At 28.8% G+C, this 16,437-nt stretch overlaps 2 protein-coding genes across 2 annotated transcripts; both read right to left on the reverse strand.

Annotated features, from left to right (window-relative positions):
• Positions 1-4,423: 4,423 nt before the first annotated feature.
• On the reverse strand, positions 4,424-6,724 carry LOC143201083 (polyubiquitin-B). Its single transcript, XM_076411937.1, has 2 exons — positions 6,595-6,724; positions 4,424-5,406 (listed from the first exon to the last, which is right to left on the reverse strand). Exon 2 carries the CDS (start codon positions 5,403-5,405, stop codon positions 4,488-4,490), a length of 918 nt encoding a protein of 305 aa, XP_076268052.1. The 5' UTR covers position 5,406; positions 6,595-6,724; the 3' UTR covers positions 4,424-4,487.
• Positions 6,725-11,271: 4,547 nt separating this feature from the next.
• On the reverse strand, positions 11,272-13,620 carry LOC143201082 (polyubiquitin-B). The gene is made up of 2 exons (XM_076411936.1): positions 13,489-13,620; positions 11,272-12,254 (listed from the first exon to the last, which is right to left on the reverse strand). The coding sequence occupies exon 2, from the start codon at positions 12,251-12,253 to the stop codon at positions 11,336-11,338; it is 918 nt and encodes a 305-aa protein (XP_076268051.1). The 5' UTR covers position 12,254; positions 13,489-13,620; the 3' UTR covers positions 11,272-11,335.
• Between the last annotated feature and the right edge of the window lie 2,817 nt (positions 13,621-16,437).

Below are 16,437 nucleotides of genomic sequence, written 5' to 3' on the forward strand. Positions count from 1 at the left end.
CCTTTTAAAATGGTACTAAATTTTATATGTTAGTGCATTTTAGTACTTATTATTAAAATCTTATTAATAGTCAGTTTTTCTTTGTTAAGAAAATGTCGATATTTCTCTAGGCTGGTACACAAATATTTTTATTTTTTCTTAAAAGTCTGGCTATATCTCCTGTAAAATATCGCAATCTTTTTCTCCGATATATCGATATTTTTTAATAATATTGAAATATTTCAAATATCGTTAGAACGTTCTATCGATATTTTCCATGGCGGCTGACAGCCAAGTTTCTTGTTATTGGATCGCTAGATAATACATTCTATGAGCATAAAATTATCGATATTTGAAAGTACATATACAAAATATATTTATTATTGGAAATCATGAACAACAATTAATTTTTATTTTCCAATACAATTCTTTTAGTCAATATCGATGTTTATTCACTTTAACCCTACTTTTTCTGAGAACATTCTTTTGTGTAAAAAGGGTGGGAGGTAAAGAATTGTCAAAAAAGTTCGATACTCTATATTATAACTGTCAATATATATTTGAAAAAGTATTGGAAAATATCGAAATTTTTTATTTGGATATTACTCATATGTCAAAACTGTTTATTTATTTTATTATTATTTATTAGAAAATATTTTTTTAATGATTTTAATATAAAATTAGCATTGTTACTGTATATCTATTTCTTTTGATACTTTATAATGGGCTACATGACGATAATAAAGAATAACAAAAATATCGATTCAAAATTGTATACAATAAACAGATTATTAAAAATAAATTTATTTTAAAATGCATGTATCATTTTTCCTAACCTGGTGAAGTATAGCCCATGGAACTATTATTTCAATCACAAGACACCAGATATTTTATATTGGCCTTTTATAATTTATAATAAGTATATTATTTGGTTACTGAAAAGAAAACAATTATTGGGGACTCATATACACAGTAAACAAAACAATTGAGGCTTAACCCTAAAATATTAACAACAGTGTTATTTACCTCAATATTAAGTTAAATACACTTTAGACATTATTAAAGTTACTTAAAATACTAAACAGCTACATTAGAATGATATTATTATTATGAAAATACTATACTTATTTGGATTTTTTCGAGATGTATAAATACATTAGGGGCCCAGACACCATTGATGCACGATATAGTATCTAATTAGAACATAGGACTTAAAAATAATGTATAAATAAACCTATACCCATAAAAACCGTCCAGTAGTTTTAATTCAGAACTGTTAAATATCTTGTTGACAACTTGTTTACATTGTTGTTACGTGAGTATAAAAGAAGTGTGCATTTGCGAGAGACGATTTTAGATGCACCTAGTTTAATTCTTTCTGTTTTACCCTAAGACGCGTGAAAGCGACTTTTCATCAACAACATCAGATCAGTGTTGCTAGTCATCGAGCCGTACCTCTCATCCTACAACATTTTTGTATGGTTTTTTGTAACGAACATTTTTGTACAACTTGAATGATGTAAATATACAATTCGTAACTGTTTAAAATAAAATATTGATCCTCGTGAGTTGATTTCAATGACTATGATATTTAAAACTTGTATACAATTATGAATAAAATTCATATCTTATTATTTAGATGTGTTTGATTGTTAGTAGTAGCCTTGATCCTGAAAATATGCACTAGAAAATCATTCCTAACAAAATTTATAATGCAACGTTGCCGCACCAAATGCATATTTATTGAATAGTCACAATAGCTCGTAGATTAGAGTAGTTCTATTATGTGCCCATTGACATATGACAACGGTGTCGACCAGTATCAACACAAATCGAGTTTTATATATAGACCGATTTTCTTACATGTTCTGGCACATCAGACTTCTTTCTGTCTCTTTTTAACTAGAGTAATGCTAATTAGTAAAATCAGAAAGAAAAATGCCTTAAGTTTAAAAAGGATTTTGCGTTTTTATAAACTGAATATATCAATATGTTCGATGGTCTTAATGACGTGCATTGGCTGTTTGATTGGAAGAACTAAAAGTGTAATGTTGCGAAAGCATAATGGCATGGTGAAGCATTAATAGGTGTTGAAACACGAGAGAGTAACATGTTACAATGATACAATGCAAGTGTTCAATAAATTCTTTATATAGTATATACAATAAAACAGCCTAGTGCGCCATCAAAAATTATTACGTCACAACGTTGCCGTGTCAAATTGGACTTATAACATCTAATTATCACTAACATTTTGGAGAATCTTGTAGACATTTGGCATCAGGGTCGAGCAGTGATACACAAATCTAATTTTATAGATTGATTCGGTTAATGTTCGACCCATCGGACAGCATTTTGTCTCTTTTTAATTAAGTTAAAATGATGATAATGACTATTTTTGACACCTGTGACTGAACACTGTAACTGTCCTCAGAAACAATAAAATCATGATATTCTTTACTAGTACTGCTGTTCCCGTTACTCTTATGCGTTATTTCATGTTTTTTTTTTAATATAACTTTAGGGCATAAATTAAAATTTGGAATTATTTGCCTGTCACGTATTGTGATGCCTCTGACAACCAAAGCATTTTGTAAAGTAAAATCCTATCAAATATTCTTTTTAATCTCTCTTTGCTTTGCAAACATAAATATAACAGTAAAATTCCTTAAATTAGAAACCTGCAGACAATCTAACCTGATTAGGACAGACGTTAAAGTAAGCAGAAGTTTGCTATAGTAACACTTGTTGCCCTGAATCTAATCTAAAACTGCAGCAATTATGTTCTAGTTTCTAGTAAGTTTCTAGGAAAGTAGGATCTATTGCCCTTTTCTAACATCCGATTCCTTAATATTTATGGAAAGAGAAAATTGCCTAAATGTGGCTTTCTTACATGAAGACGTGAGCTAGTAAATAAAATTCTCATGATATTCAAATGCAGCCACATTAACGTTCGAGAAGAACCAGTGTTTATGTTTATCCAAGTTAATTTCTATGTATTAAATAAATCGTAAATATAACTTTTATGTGAGTTAAAAGATTATACTCGTATACTGCCGTAGACTAATATAAAGGTACATATTTAGACATGTAAATATTCAAACAACCAAGAAACCATTGACATTTAACAAGCACACCAGCGTCAGGTACTTGAAATATGTATAACAAATTATATTTTCAAGATGTAATTAAAATACAAAACATGTATTTGTATTTTAATTACAATTTCTAAATACAAGTAATTCAAATACTACCCAACCCTGGCGTTTTATTGCTTATTACCCCAATTAAGACTTTACAGCTTTATAAGTAGGTATATAAATTGATAAGAAAACCAAACATCAAAAATAATTGACTAGCTATACAATATGCTATTGACAATACCGCAGTTTCTCTAAAACGAAATAAATACATAAAATACTAATAATACGAATAAAAATATAAAATATCCCAATATAATACAGTCGCAACAAAAGCCATTAATATGATTTGCTGTTGGTTGATTGGCCGTATCGGATTACTAAAAAATCAACACATCAATACTAGAAAGGTTACACGTTGAATTAAATAGTTTTTTCTCTCTTGCGCAATTTAATGGTTATAAAAGTGACTTTTAAATAAGCTAAGAAAGTATGTTCATAAACAGTCTTAAATTGATCTTAACTACATTCTCAGAAAGTTCTAATTAGGGAAGAAAACATTAAAATTTAACAATGAACAAATAACCTTATAGGAAAACAACCAGTATTACTAAAATACAAAATATGTACTTAAATTGATCCAATAAATGGATCCTAGAAGTTCCTCAAAAGTGAATAATTTCATTTAATAGTATAGGACAGGAATACAGATATAAAATTCTTAATGGTTCAAAAATGTTAAAGATATTTCTTAAACTTTATAAAAAACCTTTTGAAATTTCTAATAAACCTTTTAAATTGGTACTAAATTTTATATGTTAGTGCATTTTAGTACTTATTATTAAAATTGTATTAATAGTCAGTTTTTCTTTGTTAAGAAAATGTCGATATTTCTCTGGGCTGGTATACAAATATTTTTATATTTTCTTAAATGTATGGCTATATCTCCTGTAAAATATCGCAATTTTTTCTCCGATATATCGATATAGAATATAGAATATATATATCGAATAGAGCTAAAAACAACTAATAACTTAATATCTTTTAATTCTATTTCCTGTTTTTCATCTTGAATATAAATCAGCTATAAGTATTTTTACATCTGCATTGGTTATTAATTATCAACTATTATATACTACCAATAGGGTTCTTACATCCAAACTCCCAAAAACTGCTATCCAAACACTCAAAATATCTTCACTTCGAGTTATTAAGGGTTGCTTATTATAAAATACTAATTTAAAAATATTCAGTTTTAAATACATGGTCTTCAAATAAGTTAAGAGTAAGAAAAAAAAAACATGTATTACTGCAGATATTTATTTCACATTAATTTAAAAATATATCAAAATACAAATAAAAATGCTTTTAATTGCCACCTCTGAGTCTTAGCACTAAATGCAATGTGGACTCCTTTTGAATATTGTAATCAGATAGGGTACGACCATCTTCCAATTGTTTACCAGCAAAGATCAATCGCTGTTGATCTGGAGGAATACCTTCTTTATCTCGAATTTTAGCTTTTACATTTTCAATCGTGTCTGATGGTTCAACTTCAAGGGTGATCGTTTTACCAGTTAAAGTTTTGACAAAAATCTGCATGCCTCCTCTCAATCTCAATACCAGGTGAAGTGTAGATTCCTTCTGGATATTGTAATCAGAAAGAGTACGTCCATCTTCTAGTTGTTTACCAGCAAAGATCAATCGCTGTTGGTCTGGGGCAATGCCTTCTTTATCTTGAATCTTGGCTTTCGCATTTTCAATAGTGTCAGAGGCTTCAACCTCCAGAGTAATGGTTTTGCCAGTTAAAGTCTTGACAATAATTTGCATGCCTCCCCTCAATCTCAACACTAAGTGAAGAGTTGATTCCTTCTGGATGTTGTAATCAGACAATGTACGTCCATCTTCTAGTTGTTTACCAGCAAAGATCAATCGCTGTTGGTCTGGGGCAATGCCTTCTTTATCTTGAATCTTGGCTTTCGCATTTTCAATAGTGTCAGAGGCTTCAACCTCCAGAGTAATGGTTTTGCCAGTTAAAGTCTTGACAATAATTTGCATGCCTCCCCTCAATCTCAACACTAAGTGAAGAGTTGATTCCTTTTGGATGTTGTAATCAGACAATGTACGTCCATCTTCTAGTTGTTTACCAGCAAAGATCAATCGCTGCTGGTCTGGTGGAATGCCTTCTTTATCTTGAATCTTGGCTTTAACATTTTCGATTGTGTCAGATGCCTCAGCCTCCAGGGTGATGGTTTTGCCAGTCAAAGTCTTCACGAAAATCTGCATGCTGCAATAAAAAAATATACTAATGAAAAATATAAATTGAACATAAGAAAGTAAACAACATGTAGTATAGGATTGGTTTGCTATCCACATACACTTTAGAATAATCTACATTAGGTCTAGTTATGTGTCTATTGTGTATTATGTGTCTACATTATGTCTAGCATTTGCCAGTTGTATGGTTTGCTTTTACTTGCTTGTCAATTTCTTATACATGGTTGTAAAATTAATATAAATGTAATCAAATTTTATAAATATCAGAAACAAATAAATTTAAAAGTGAATAAAAATTATATTAAACTCTACATGTAAGAATATCAAGAAAATTATCAGAATAGCCAGCTAATTTTCGAAGATCACAGGTATGTTAAATTTGTACATATCAATATTATTTTTATAGTTCCTAGTTCTTGTACAAGAAAAAAATCCATACATGCAAGGAACAACAGATTGGTGGTGTAAAAAGGTGTAAAACAAAAGCAAAGCAAATACTATATGAATATACATAACCGAATATATATCGATGCTATTACTATGATATTGCAATATACCATATTTGACGTCTACTTTGTTTTGTTTTTTTCGTTTTCATTAATGTTCTCAATGTTTCAGTTAAAACAATCTAATTATATTATTTTAAGGTATTTAGTGGTAGTAAAAAGAAAGGCATATTAGTAAATCTGAGGAACATATACAAACTCGATTTTATTATGAGTGCTTTTTCAACTTTTAATTCGACTAGGTATTTTAAAATATTGATACATTTAATCGCATTGCAATGAATTATGTATTAAAGAGAATTAATATCGTTAAATTTATAACTTCCTATTAAAAAGTTAATACATAACCAAACTAAATTATAATACTGCGAAATAAGTATACTGATATATGATATATCAGTAATCTGGTAAAAATAACATTGCCAACACTAATGAACATAACAATTCACGAACTATTCTATAACAAATACGTAATACGTAATACATAAAACACATTAACAAATAATAAATTGAAACATAATGATGCTAACCTTAGATTTCCTGAATAATATTTATCTAAATAACGTTAAAGGAACACACAAATATTATAATTTTTGTTGGAAAGAAATTTAAAAATTGCTAAGAAACCCTTAAACAAAGCAAAATCTGCATTGTCATGAATACAAAGAAAATTGTTTCAAAGTTATACTTACTTATAGCTTTCTTATAAACACGGATAACTATAACTTCCTATCACAACTACGTTTACACAATAGAGCACGATATACAACAAAGCCCACTTTTCGCTTATTGCTTTAAACTGTTCAGCAACTTCTAGATTCAGACCTTATAAGGCCTTTTTTGAGGTTTAAACGTCAATACCCCCTCCAACTAAAATACATTTCCAAATATTAATTGTAGGGATGTGCAGAATTAACGAGAGAAGGTTATATCGATATTTCTAGCCTATATATCGATATTTTTGTAAGTCGATAATTTCGATATTTCAAAAATGTTAAAGATATTTCTTAAACTTTATAAAAACCATTTTGAAACTTCTAATAAACCTTTTAAAATGGTACTAAATTTTATATGTTAGTGCATTTTAGTACTTATTATTAAAATCTTATTAATATTCAGTTTTTCTTTGTTAAGAAAATGTCGATATTTCTCTAGGCTGGTACACAAATATTTTTATTTTTTCTTAAAAGTCTGGCTATATCTCCTGTAAAATATCGCAATCTTTTTCTCCGATATATCGATATTTTTTTAATAATATTGAAATATTTCAAATATCGTTAGAACGTTCTATCGATATTTTCCATGGCGGCTGACAGCCAAGTTTCTTGTTATTGGATCGCTAGATAATACATTCTATGAGCATAAAATTATCGATATTTGAAAGTACATATACAAAATATATTAATTATTGGAAATCATGAACAACAATTAATTTTTATTTTCCAATACAATTCTTTTAGTTAATATCGATTTTTATTCACTTTAACCCTACTTTTTCTGAGAACATTCTTTTGTGTAAAAAGGGTGGGAGGTAAAGAATTGTCAAAAAAGTTCGATACTCTATATTATAACTGTCAATATATATTTGAAAAAGTATTGGAAAATATCGAAATTTTTTATTTGGATATTACTCATATGTCAAAACTGTTTATTTATTTTATTATTATTTATTAGAAAATATTTTTTTAATGATTTTAATATAAAATTAGCATTGTTACTGTATATCTATTTCTTTTGATACTTTATAATGGGCTACATGACGATAATAAAGAATAACAAAAATATCGATTCAAAATAGTATACAATAAACAGATTATTAAAAATAAATTTATTTTAAAACGCATGTATCATTTTTCCTAACCTGGTGAAGTATGGCCCATGGAACTATTATTTCATTCACAAGACACCAGATACTTTATATTGGCCTTTTATAATTTATAATAAGTATATTATTTGGTTACTGAAAAAAAAACAATTATTGGGGACTCATATACACAGTAAACAAAACAATTGAGGCTTAACCCTAAAATATTAACAAAAGTGTTATTTACCTCAATATTAAGTTAAATACACTTTAGACATTATTAAAGTTACTTAAAATACTAAACAGCTACATTAGAATGATATTATTATTATGAAAATACTATACTTATTTGGATTTTTTCGAGATGTATAAATACATTAGGGGCCCAGACACCATTGATGCACGATATAGTATCTAATTAGAACATAGGACTTAATAATAATGTATAAATAAACCTATACCCATAAAAACCGTCCAGTAGTTTTAATTCAGAACTGTTAAATATCTTGTTGACAACTTGTTTACATTGTTGTTACGTGAGTATAAAAGAAGTGTGCATTTGCGAGAGACGATTTTAGATGCACCTAGTTTAATTCTTTCTGTTTTACGGTAAGACGCGTGAAAGCGACTTTTCATCAACAACATCAGATCAGTGTTGCTAGTCATCGAGCCGTACCTCTCACCCTACAACATTTTTGTATGGTTTTTTGTAACGAACATTTTTGTACAACTTGAATGATGTAAATATACAATTCGTAACTGTTTAAAATAAAATATTGATCCTCGTGAGTTGATTTCAATGACTATGATATCTAAGACTTGTATACAATTATGAATAAAATTCATATCTTATTATTTAGATGTGTTTGATTGTTAGTAGTAGCCTTGATCCTGAAAATATGCACTAGAAAATCATTCATAACAAAATTTATAATGCAACGTTGCCGCACCAAATTTAAGTTTTAGCTTCTATTGACTCTATCAACAAAATTTAAATAAAATAACGAAATAAAAATAACGTTACAAAATATAATTTATTTTTACTTTATAGTACATCTAATGCATATTTATTGAGTAGTCATAATAGATCGTAGATTAGTGTTGTTCTATTATATGCCCATTGACATATGACAACGGTGTCGACCAGTATCAACACAAATCGAGTTTTACATATAGACCGATTTTCTTACATGTTCTGGCACATCAGACTTCTTTCTGTCTCTTTTTAACTAGAGTAATGCTAATTAGTAAAATCAGAAAGAAAAATGCCTTGAGTTTAAAAAGGATTTTGCGCTTTTTTAAACTGAATATATCAATATGTTCTATGGTCTTAATGACGTGCATTGGCTGTTTGATTGGAAGAACTAAAAGTGTAATGTGGTGAAAGCATAACGAGAGAGTAACATGTTACAAAGATACAATGCAAGTGTTCAATAAATTCTTTATATAGCATATACAATAAAACAGCCCAGTGCGCCATCAAAAATTATTACGTCACAACGTTGCCGTATCAAATTGGACTTATAACATCTAATTATCACCAACATTTTGGAGAACCTTGTAGACATTTGGCATCAGGGTCGAGCAGTGCCAACACAAATCTAATTTTATAGATTTCATGTTTTTTTTTAATATACCTTTAGGGCATGAATTAAAAGTTTGGAATTATTTGCCTGTCACGTATTGTGATGCCTCTGACAACCAAAGCATTTTGTAAAGTAAAATCCTATCAAATATTCTTTTTAATCTCTCTTTTAGTTGCAAACATAAATATAACAGTAAAATTCCTTAAATTAGAAACCTGCAGACAATCTAACCTGATTAGGACAGACGTTAAAGTAAGCAGAAGTTTGCTATAGTAACACTTGTTGCCCTGAATCTAATCTAAAACTGCAGCAATTATGTTCTAGTTTCTAGTAAGTTTCTAGGAAAGTAGGATCTATTGCCCTTTTCTAACATCCGATTCCTTAATATTTATGGAAAGAGAAAAATGCCTAAATGTGGCTTTCTTACATGAAGACGTGAGCTAGTAAATAAAATTCTCATGATATTCAAATGCAGCCACATTAACGTTCGAGAAGAACCAGTGTTTATGTTTATCCAAGTTAATTTCTATGTATTAAATAAATCGTAAATATAACTTTTATGTGAGTTAAAAGATTATACTCGTATACTGCCGTAGACTAATATAAAGGTACATATTTAGACATGTAAATATTCAAACAACCAAGAAACCATTGACATTTAACAAGCACACCAGCGTCAGGTACTTGAAATATGTATAACAAATTATATTTTCAAGATGTAATTAAAATACAAAACATGTATTTGTATTTTAATTACAATTTCTAAATACTAAAAGTAATTCAAATACTACCCAACCCTGGCGTTTTATTGCTTATTACCCCAATTAAGACTTTACAGCTTTATAAGTAGGTATATAAATTGATAAGAAAACCAAACATCAAAAAAACCTGACTAGCTATACAATATGCTATTGACAATATCGCAGTTTCTCTAAAACGAAATAAATACATAAAATACTACTAATACGAATAAAAATATAAAATATCCCAATATAATACAGTCGCAACAAAAGCCATTAATATGATTTGCTGTTGGTTGATTGGCCGTATCGGATTACTAAAAAATCAACACATCAATACTAGAAAGGTTACACGTTGAATTAAATAGTTTTTTCTCTCTTGCGCAATTTAATGGTTATAAAAGTGACTTTTAAATAAGCTAAGAAAGTATGTTCATAAACAGTCTTAAATTGATCTTAACTACATTCTCAGAAAGTTCTAATTAGGGAAGAAAACAATAAAATTTAACAATGAACAAATAACCTTATAGGAAAACAACCAGTATTACTAAAATACAAAATATGTACTTAAATTGATCCAATAAATGGATCCTAGAAGTTCCTCAAAAGTGAATAATTTCATTTAATAGTATAGGACAGGAATACAGATATAAAATTCTTAATGGTTCAAAAATGTTAAAGATATTTCTTAAACTTTATAAAAAACCTTTTGAAATTTCTAATAAACCTTTTAAATTGGTACTAAATTTTATATGTTAGTGCATTTTAGTACTCATTATTAAAATTGTATTAATAGTCAGTTTTTTTTGTTAAGAAAATGTCGATATTTCTCTGGGCTGGTATACAAATATTTTTATATTTTCTTAAATGTATGGCTATATCTCCTGTAAAATATCGCAATTTTTTCTCCGATATATCGATATAGAATATCGAATATATATATCGAATAGAGCTAAAAACAACTAATAACTTAAAATCTTTTAATTCTATTTCCTGTTTTTCATCTTGAATATAAATCAGCTATAAGTATTTTTACATCTGCATTGGTTATTAATTATCAACTATTATATACTACCAATAGGGTTCTTACATCCAAACTCCCAAAAACTGCTATCCAAACACTCAAAATATCTTCACTTCGAGTTATTAAGGGTTGCTTATTATAAAATACTAATTTAAAAATATTCAGTTTTAAATACATGGTCTTCAAATAAGTTAAGAGTAAGAAAAAAAAACATGTATTACTGCAGATATTTATTTCACATTAATTTAAAAATATATCAAAATACAAATAAAAATGCTTTTAATTGCCACCTCTGAGTCTTAGCACTAAATGCAATGTGGACTCCTTTTGAATATTGTAATCAGATAGGGTACGACCATCTTCCAATTGTTTACCAGCAAAGATCAATCGCTGTTGATCTGGAGGAATACCTTCTTTATCTCGAATTTTAGCTTTTACATTTTCAATCGTGTCTGATGGTTCAACTTCAAGGGTGATCGTTTTACCAGTTAAAGTTTTGACAAAAATCTGCATGCCTCCTCTCAATCTCAATACCAGGTGAAGTGTAGATTCCTTCTGGATATTGTAATCAGAAAGAGTACGTCCATCTTCTAGTTGTTTACCAGCAAAGATCAATCGCTGTTGGTCTGGGGCAATGCCTTCTTTATCTTGAATCTTGGCTTTCGCATTTTCAATAGTGTCAGAGGCTTCAACCTCCAGAGTAATGGTTTTGCCAGTTAAAGTCTTGACAATAATTTGCATGCCTCCCCTCAATCTCAACACTAAGTGAAGAGTTGATTCCTTTTGGATGTTGTAATCAGACAATGTACGTCCATCTTCTAGTTGTTTACCAGCAAAGATCAATCGCTGTTGGTCTGGGGCAATGCCTTCTTTATCTTGAATCTTGGCTTTCGCATTTTCAATAGTGTCAGAGGCTTCAACCTCCAGAGTAATGGTTTTGCCAGTTAAAGTCTTGACAATAATTTGCATGCCTCCCCTCAATCTCAACACTAAGTGAAGAGTTGATTCCTTTTGGATGTTGTAATCAGACAATGTACGTCCATCTTCTAGTTGTTTACCAGCAAAGATCAATCGCTGCTGGTCTGGTGGAATGCCTTCTTTATCTTGAATCTTGGCTTTAACATTTTCGATTGTGTCAGATGCCTCAGCCTCCAGGGTGATGGTTTTGCCAGTCAAAGTCTTCACGAAAATCTGCATGCTGCAATAAAAAAATATACTAATGAAAAATATAAATTGAACATAAGAAAGTAAACAACATGTAGTATAGGATTGCTTTGCTATCCACATACACTTTAGAATAATCTACATTAGGTCTAGTTATGTGTCTATTGTGTATTATGTGTCTACATTATGTCTAGCATTTGCCAGTTGTATGGTTTGCTTTTACTTGCTTGTCAATTTCTTATACATGGTTGTAAAATTAATATAAATGTAATCAAATTTTATAAATTTCAGAAACAAATAAATTTAAAAGTGAATAAAAATTATATTAAACTCTACATGTAAGAATATCAAGAAAATTATCAGAATAGCCAGCTAATTTTCGAAGATCACAGGTATGTTAAATTTGTACATATCAATATTATTTTTATTGTTCCTAGTGCTTGTACAAGAAAAAAATCCATACATGCAAGGAACAACAGATTGGTGGTGTAAAAAGGTGTAAAACAAAAGCAAAGCAAATACTATATGAATATACATAACTGAATATATATCGATGCTATTACTATGATATTGCAGTATACCATATTTGACGTCTACTTTGTTTTGTTTTTTTCGTTTTCATTAATGTTCTCAATGTTTCAGTTAAAACAATCTAATTATATTATTTTAAGGTATTTAGTGGTAGTAAAAAGAAAGGCATATTAGTAAATCTGAGGAACATATACAAACTCGATTTTATTATGAGTGCTTTTTCAACTTTTAATTCGACTAGGTATATTAAAATATTGATACATTTAATCGCATTGCAATGAATTATGTATTAAAGAGAATTAATATCGTTAAATTTATAACTTCCTATTAAAAAGTTAATACATAACCAAACTAAATTATAATACTGCGAAATAAGTATACTGATATATGATATATCAGTAATCTGGTAAAAATAACATTGCCAACACTAATGAACATAACAATTCACGAACTATTCTATAACAAAGACCTAATACGTATTGAAACATTTAAAACAAACATTGAAAACATTTTCAGTAATACGTAATACATAAAACACATTAACAAATAATAAATTGAAACATAATGATGCTAACCTTAGATTTCCTGAATAATATTTATCTAAATAACGTTAAAGGAACACACAAATATTATAATTTTTGTTGGAAAGAAATTTAAAAATTGCTAAGAAACCCTTAAACAAAGCAAAATCTGCATTGTCATGAATACAAAGAAAATTGTTTCAAAGTTATACTTACTTATAGCTTTCTTATAAACACGGATAACTATAACTTCCTATCACAACTACGTTTACACAATAGAGCACGATATACAACAAAGCCCACTTTTTGCTTATTGCTTTAAACTGTTCAGCAACTTCTAGATTCAGACCTTATAAGGCCTTTTTTGAGGTCTGAACGTCAATACCCCCTCCAACTAAAATACATTTCGAAATATTAATTGTAGGGATGTGGAAAATAAACGGGAGAGAAGATTATAAGTCGATATTTTCGATATTTCAAAAATGTTAAAGATATTTCTTAAACTTTATAAAAACCATTTTGAAACTTCTAATAAACCTTTTAAAATGGTACTAAATTTTATATGTTAGTGCATTTTAGTACTTATTATTAAAATCTTATTAATAGTCAGTTTTTCTTTGTTAAGAAAATGTCGATATTTCTCTAGGCTGGTACACAAATATTTTTATTTTTTCTTAAAAGTCTGGCTATATCTCCTGTAAAATATCGCAATCTTTTTCTCCGATATATCGATATTTTTTAATAATATTGAAATATTTCAAATATCGTTAGAACGTTCTATCGATATTTTCCATGGCGGCTGACAGCCAAGTTTCTTGTTATTGGATCGCTAGATAATACATTCTATGAGCATAAAATTATCGATATTTGAAAGTACATATACAAAATATATTAATTATTGGAAATCATGAACAACAATTAATTTTTATTTTCCAATACAATTCTTTTAGTCAATATCGATGTTTATTCACTTTAACCCTACTTTTTCTGAGAACATTCTTTTGTGTAAAAAGGGTGGGAGGTAAAGAATTGTCAAAAAATTTCGATACTCTATATTATAACTGTCAATATATATTTGAAAAAGTATTGGAAAATATCGAAATTTTTTATTTGGATATTACTCATATGTCAAAACTGTTTATTTATTTTATTATTATTTATTAGAAAATATTTTTTTAATGATTTTAATATAAAATTAGCATTGTTACTGTATATCTATTTCTTTTGATACTTTATAATGGGCTACATGACGATAATAAAGAATAACAAAAATATCGATTCAAAATTGTATACAATAAACAGATTATTAAAAATAAATTTATTTTAAAATGCATGTATCATTTTTCCTAACCTGGTGAAGTATAGCCCATGGAACTATTATTTCAATCACAAGACACCAGATATTTTATATTGGCCTTTTATAATTTATAATAAGTATATTATTTGGTTACTGAAAAGAAAACAATTATTGGGGACTCATATACACAGTAAACAAAACAATTGAGGCTTAACCCTAAAATATTAACAACAGTGTTATTTACCTCAATATTAAGTTAAATACACTTTAGACATTATTAAAGTTACTTAAAATACTAAACAGCTACATTAGAATGATATTATTATTATGAAAATACTATACTTATTTGGATTTTTTCGAGATGTATAAATACATTAGGGGCCCAGACACCATTGATGCACGATATAGTATCTAATTAGAACATAGGACTTAAAAATAATGTATAAATAAACCTATACCCATAAAAACCGTCCAGTAGTTTTAATTCAGAACTGTTAAATATCTTGTTGACAACTTGTTTACATTGTTGTTACGTGAGTATAAAAGAAGTGTGCATTTGCGAGAGACGATTTTAGATGCACCTAGTTTAATTCTTTCTGTTTTACCCTAAGACGCGTGAAAGCGACTTTTCATCAACAACATCAGATCAGTGTTGCTAGTCATCGAGCCGTACCTCTCATCCTACAACATTTTTGTATGGTTTTTTGTAACGAACATTTTTGTACAACTTGAATGATGTAAATATACAATTCGTAACTGTTTAAAATAAAATATTGATCCTCGTGACTTGATTTCAATGACTATGATATCTAAAACTTGTATACAATTATGAATAAAATTCATATCTTATTATTTAGATGTGTTTGATTGTTAGTAGTAGCCTTGATCCTGAAAATATGCACTAGAAAATCATTCCTAACAAAATTTATAATGCAACGTTGCCGCACCAAATGCATATTTATTGAATAGTCACAATAGCTCGTAGATTAGAGTAGTTCTATTATGTGCCCATTGACATATGACAACGGTGTCGACCAGTATCAACACAAATCGAGTTTTATATATAGACCGATTTTCTTACATGTTCTGGCACATCAGACTTCTTTCTGTCTCTTTTTAACTAGAGTAATGCTAATTAGTAAAATCAGAAATAAAAATGCCTTGAGTTTAAAAAGGATTTTGCGCTTTTATAAACTGAATATATCAATATGTTCGATGGTCTTAATGACGTGCATTGGCTGTTTGATTGGAAGAACTAAAAGTGTAATGTGGTGAAAGCATAATGGCATGGTGAAGCATTAATAGGTGTTGAAACACGAGAGAGTAACATGTTACAATGATACAATGCAAGTGTTCAATAAATTCTTTATATAGTATATACAATAAAACAGCCCAGTGCGCCATCAAAAATTATTACGTCACAACGTTGCCGTATCAAATTGGACTTATAACATCTAATTATCACTAACATTTTGGAGAATCTTGTAGACATTTGGCATCAGGGTCGAGCAGTGCCAACACAAATCTAATTTTATAGATTGATTCGGTTATATGTTCGACCCATCGGACAGCATTTTGTCTCTTTTTAATTAGGTTAAAATGATGATAATGACTATTTTTGACACCTGTGACTGAACACTGTAACTGTCCTCAGAAACAATAAAATCATGATATTCTTTACTAGTACTGCTGTTCCTGTTACTCTTATGCGTTATTTCATGTTTTTTTTAAATATACCTTTAGGGCATGAATTAAAAGCTTGGAATTATTTGCCTGTCACGTATTGTGATGCCTCTGACAACCAAAGCATGTAAGTTGTAAAGTAAAATCCTATCAAATATTCTTTTTAATCTCTCTTTTAGTTGCAA

The sequence above is a fragment of the Rhynchophorus ferrugineus genome, unplaced genomic scaffold, assembly GCF_030347505.1.
Source record: "Rhynchophorus ferrugineus isolate W39M unplaced genomic scaffold, kcgeb_rfMv2 rfM8, whole genome shotgun sequence".
NCBI lineage: Eukaryota > Metazoa > Arthropoda > Insecta > Coleoptera > Curculionidae > Rhynchophorus > Rhynchophorus ferrugineus.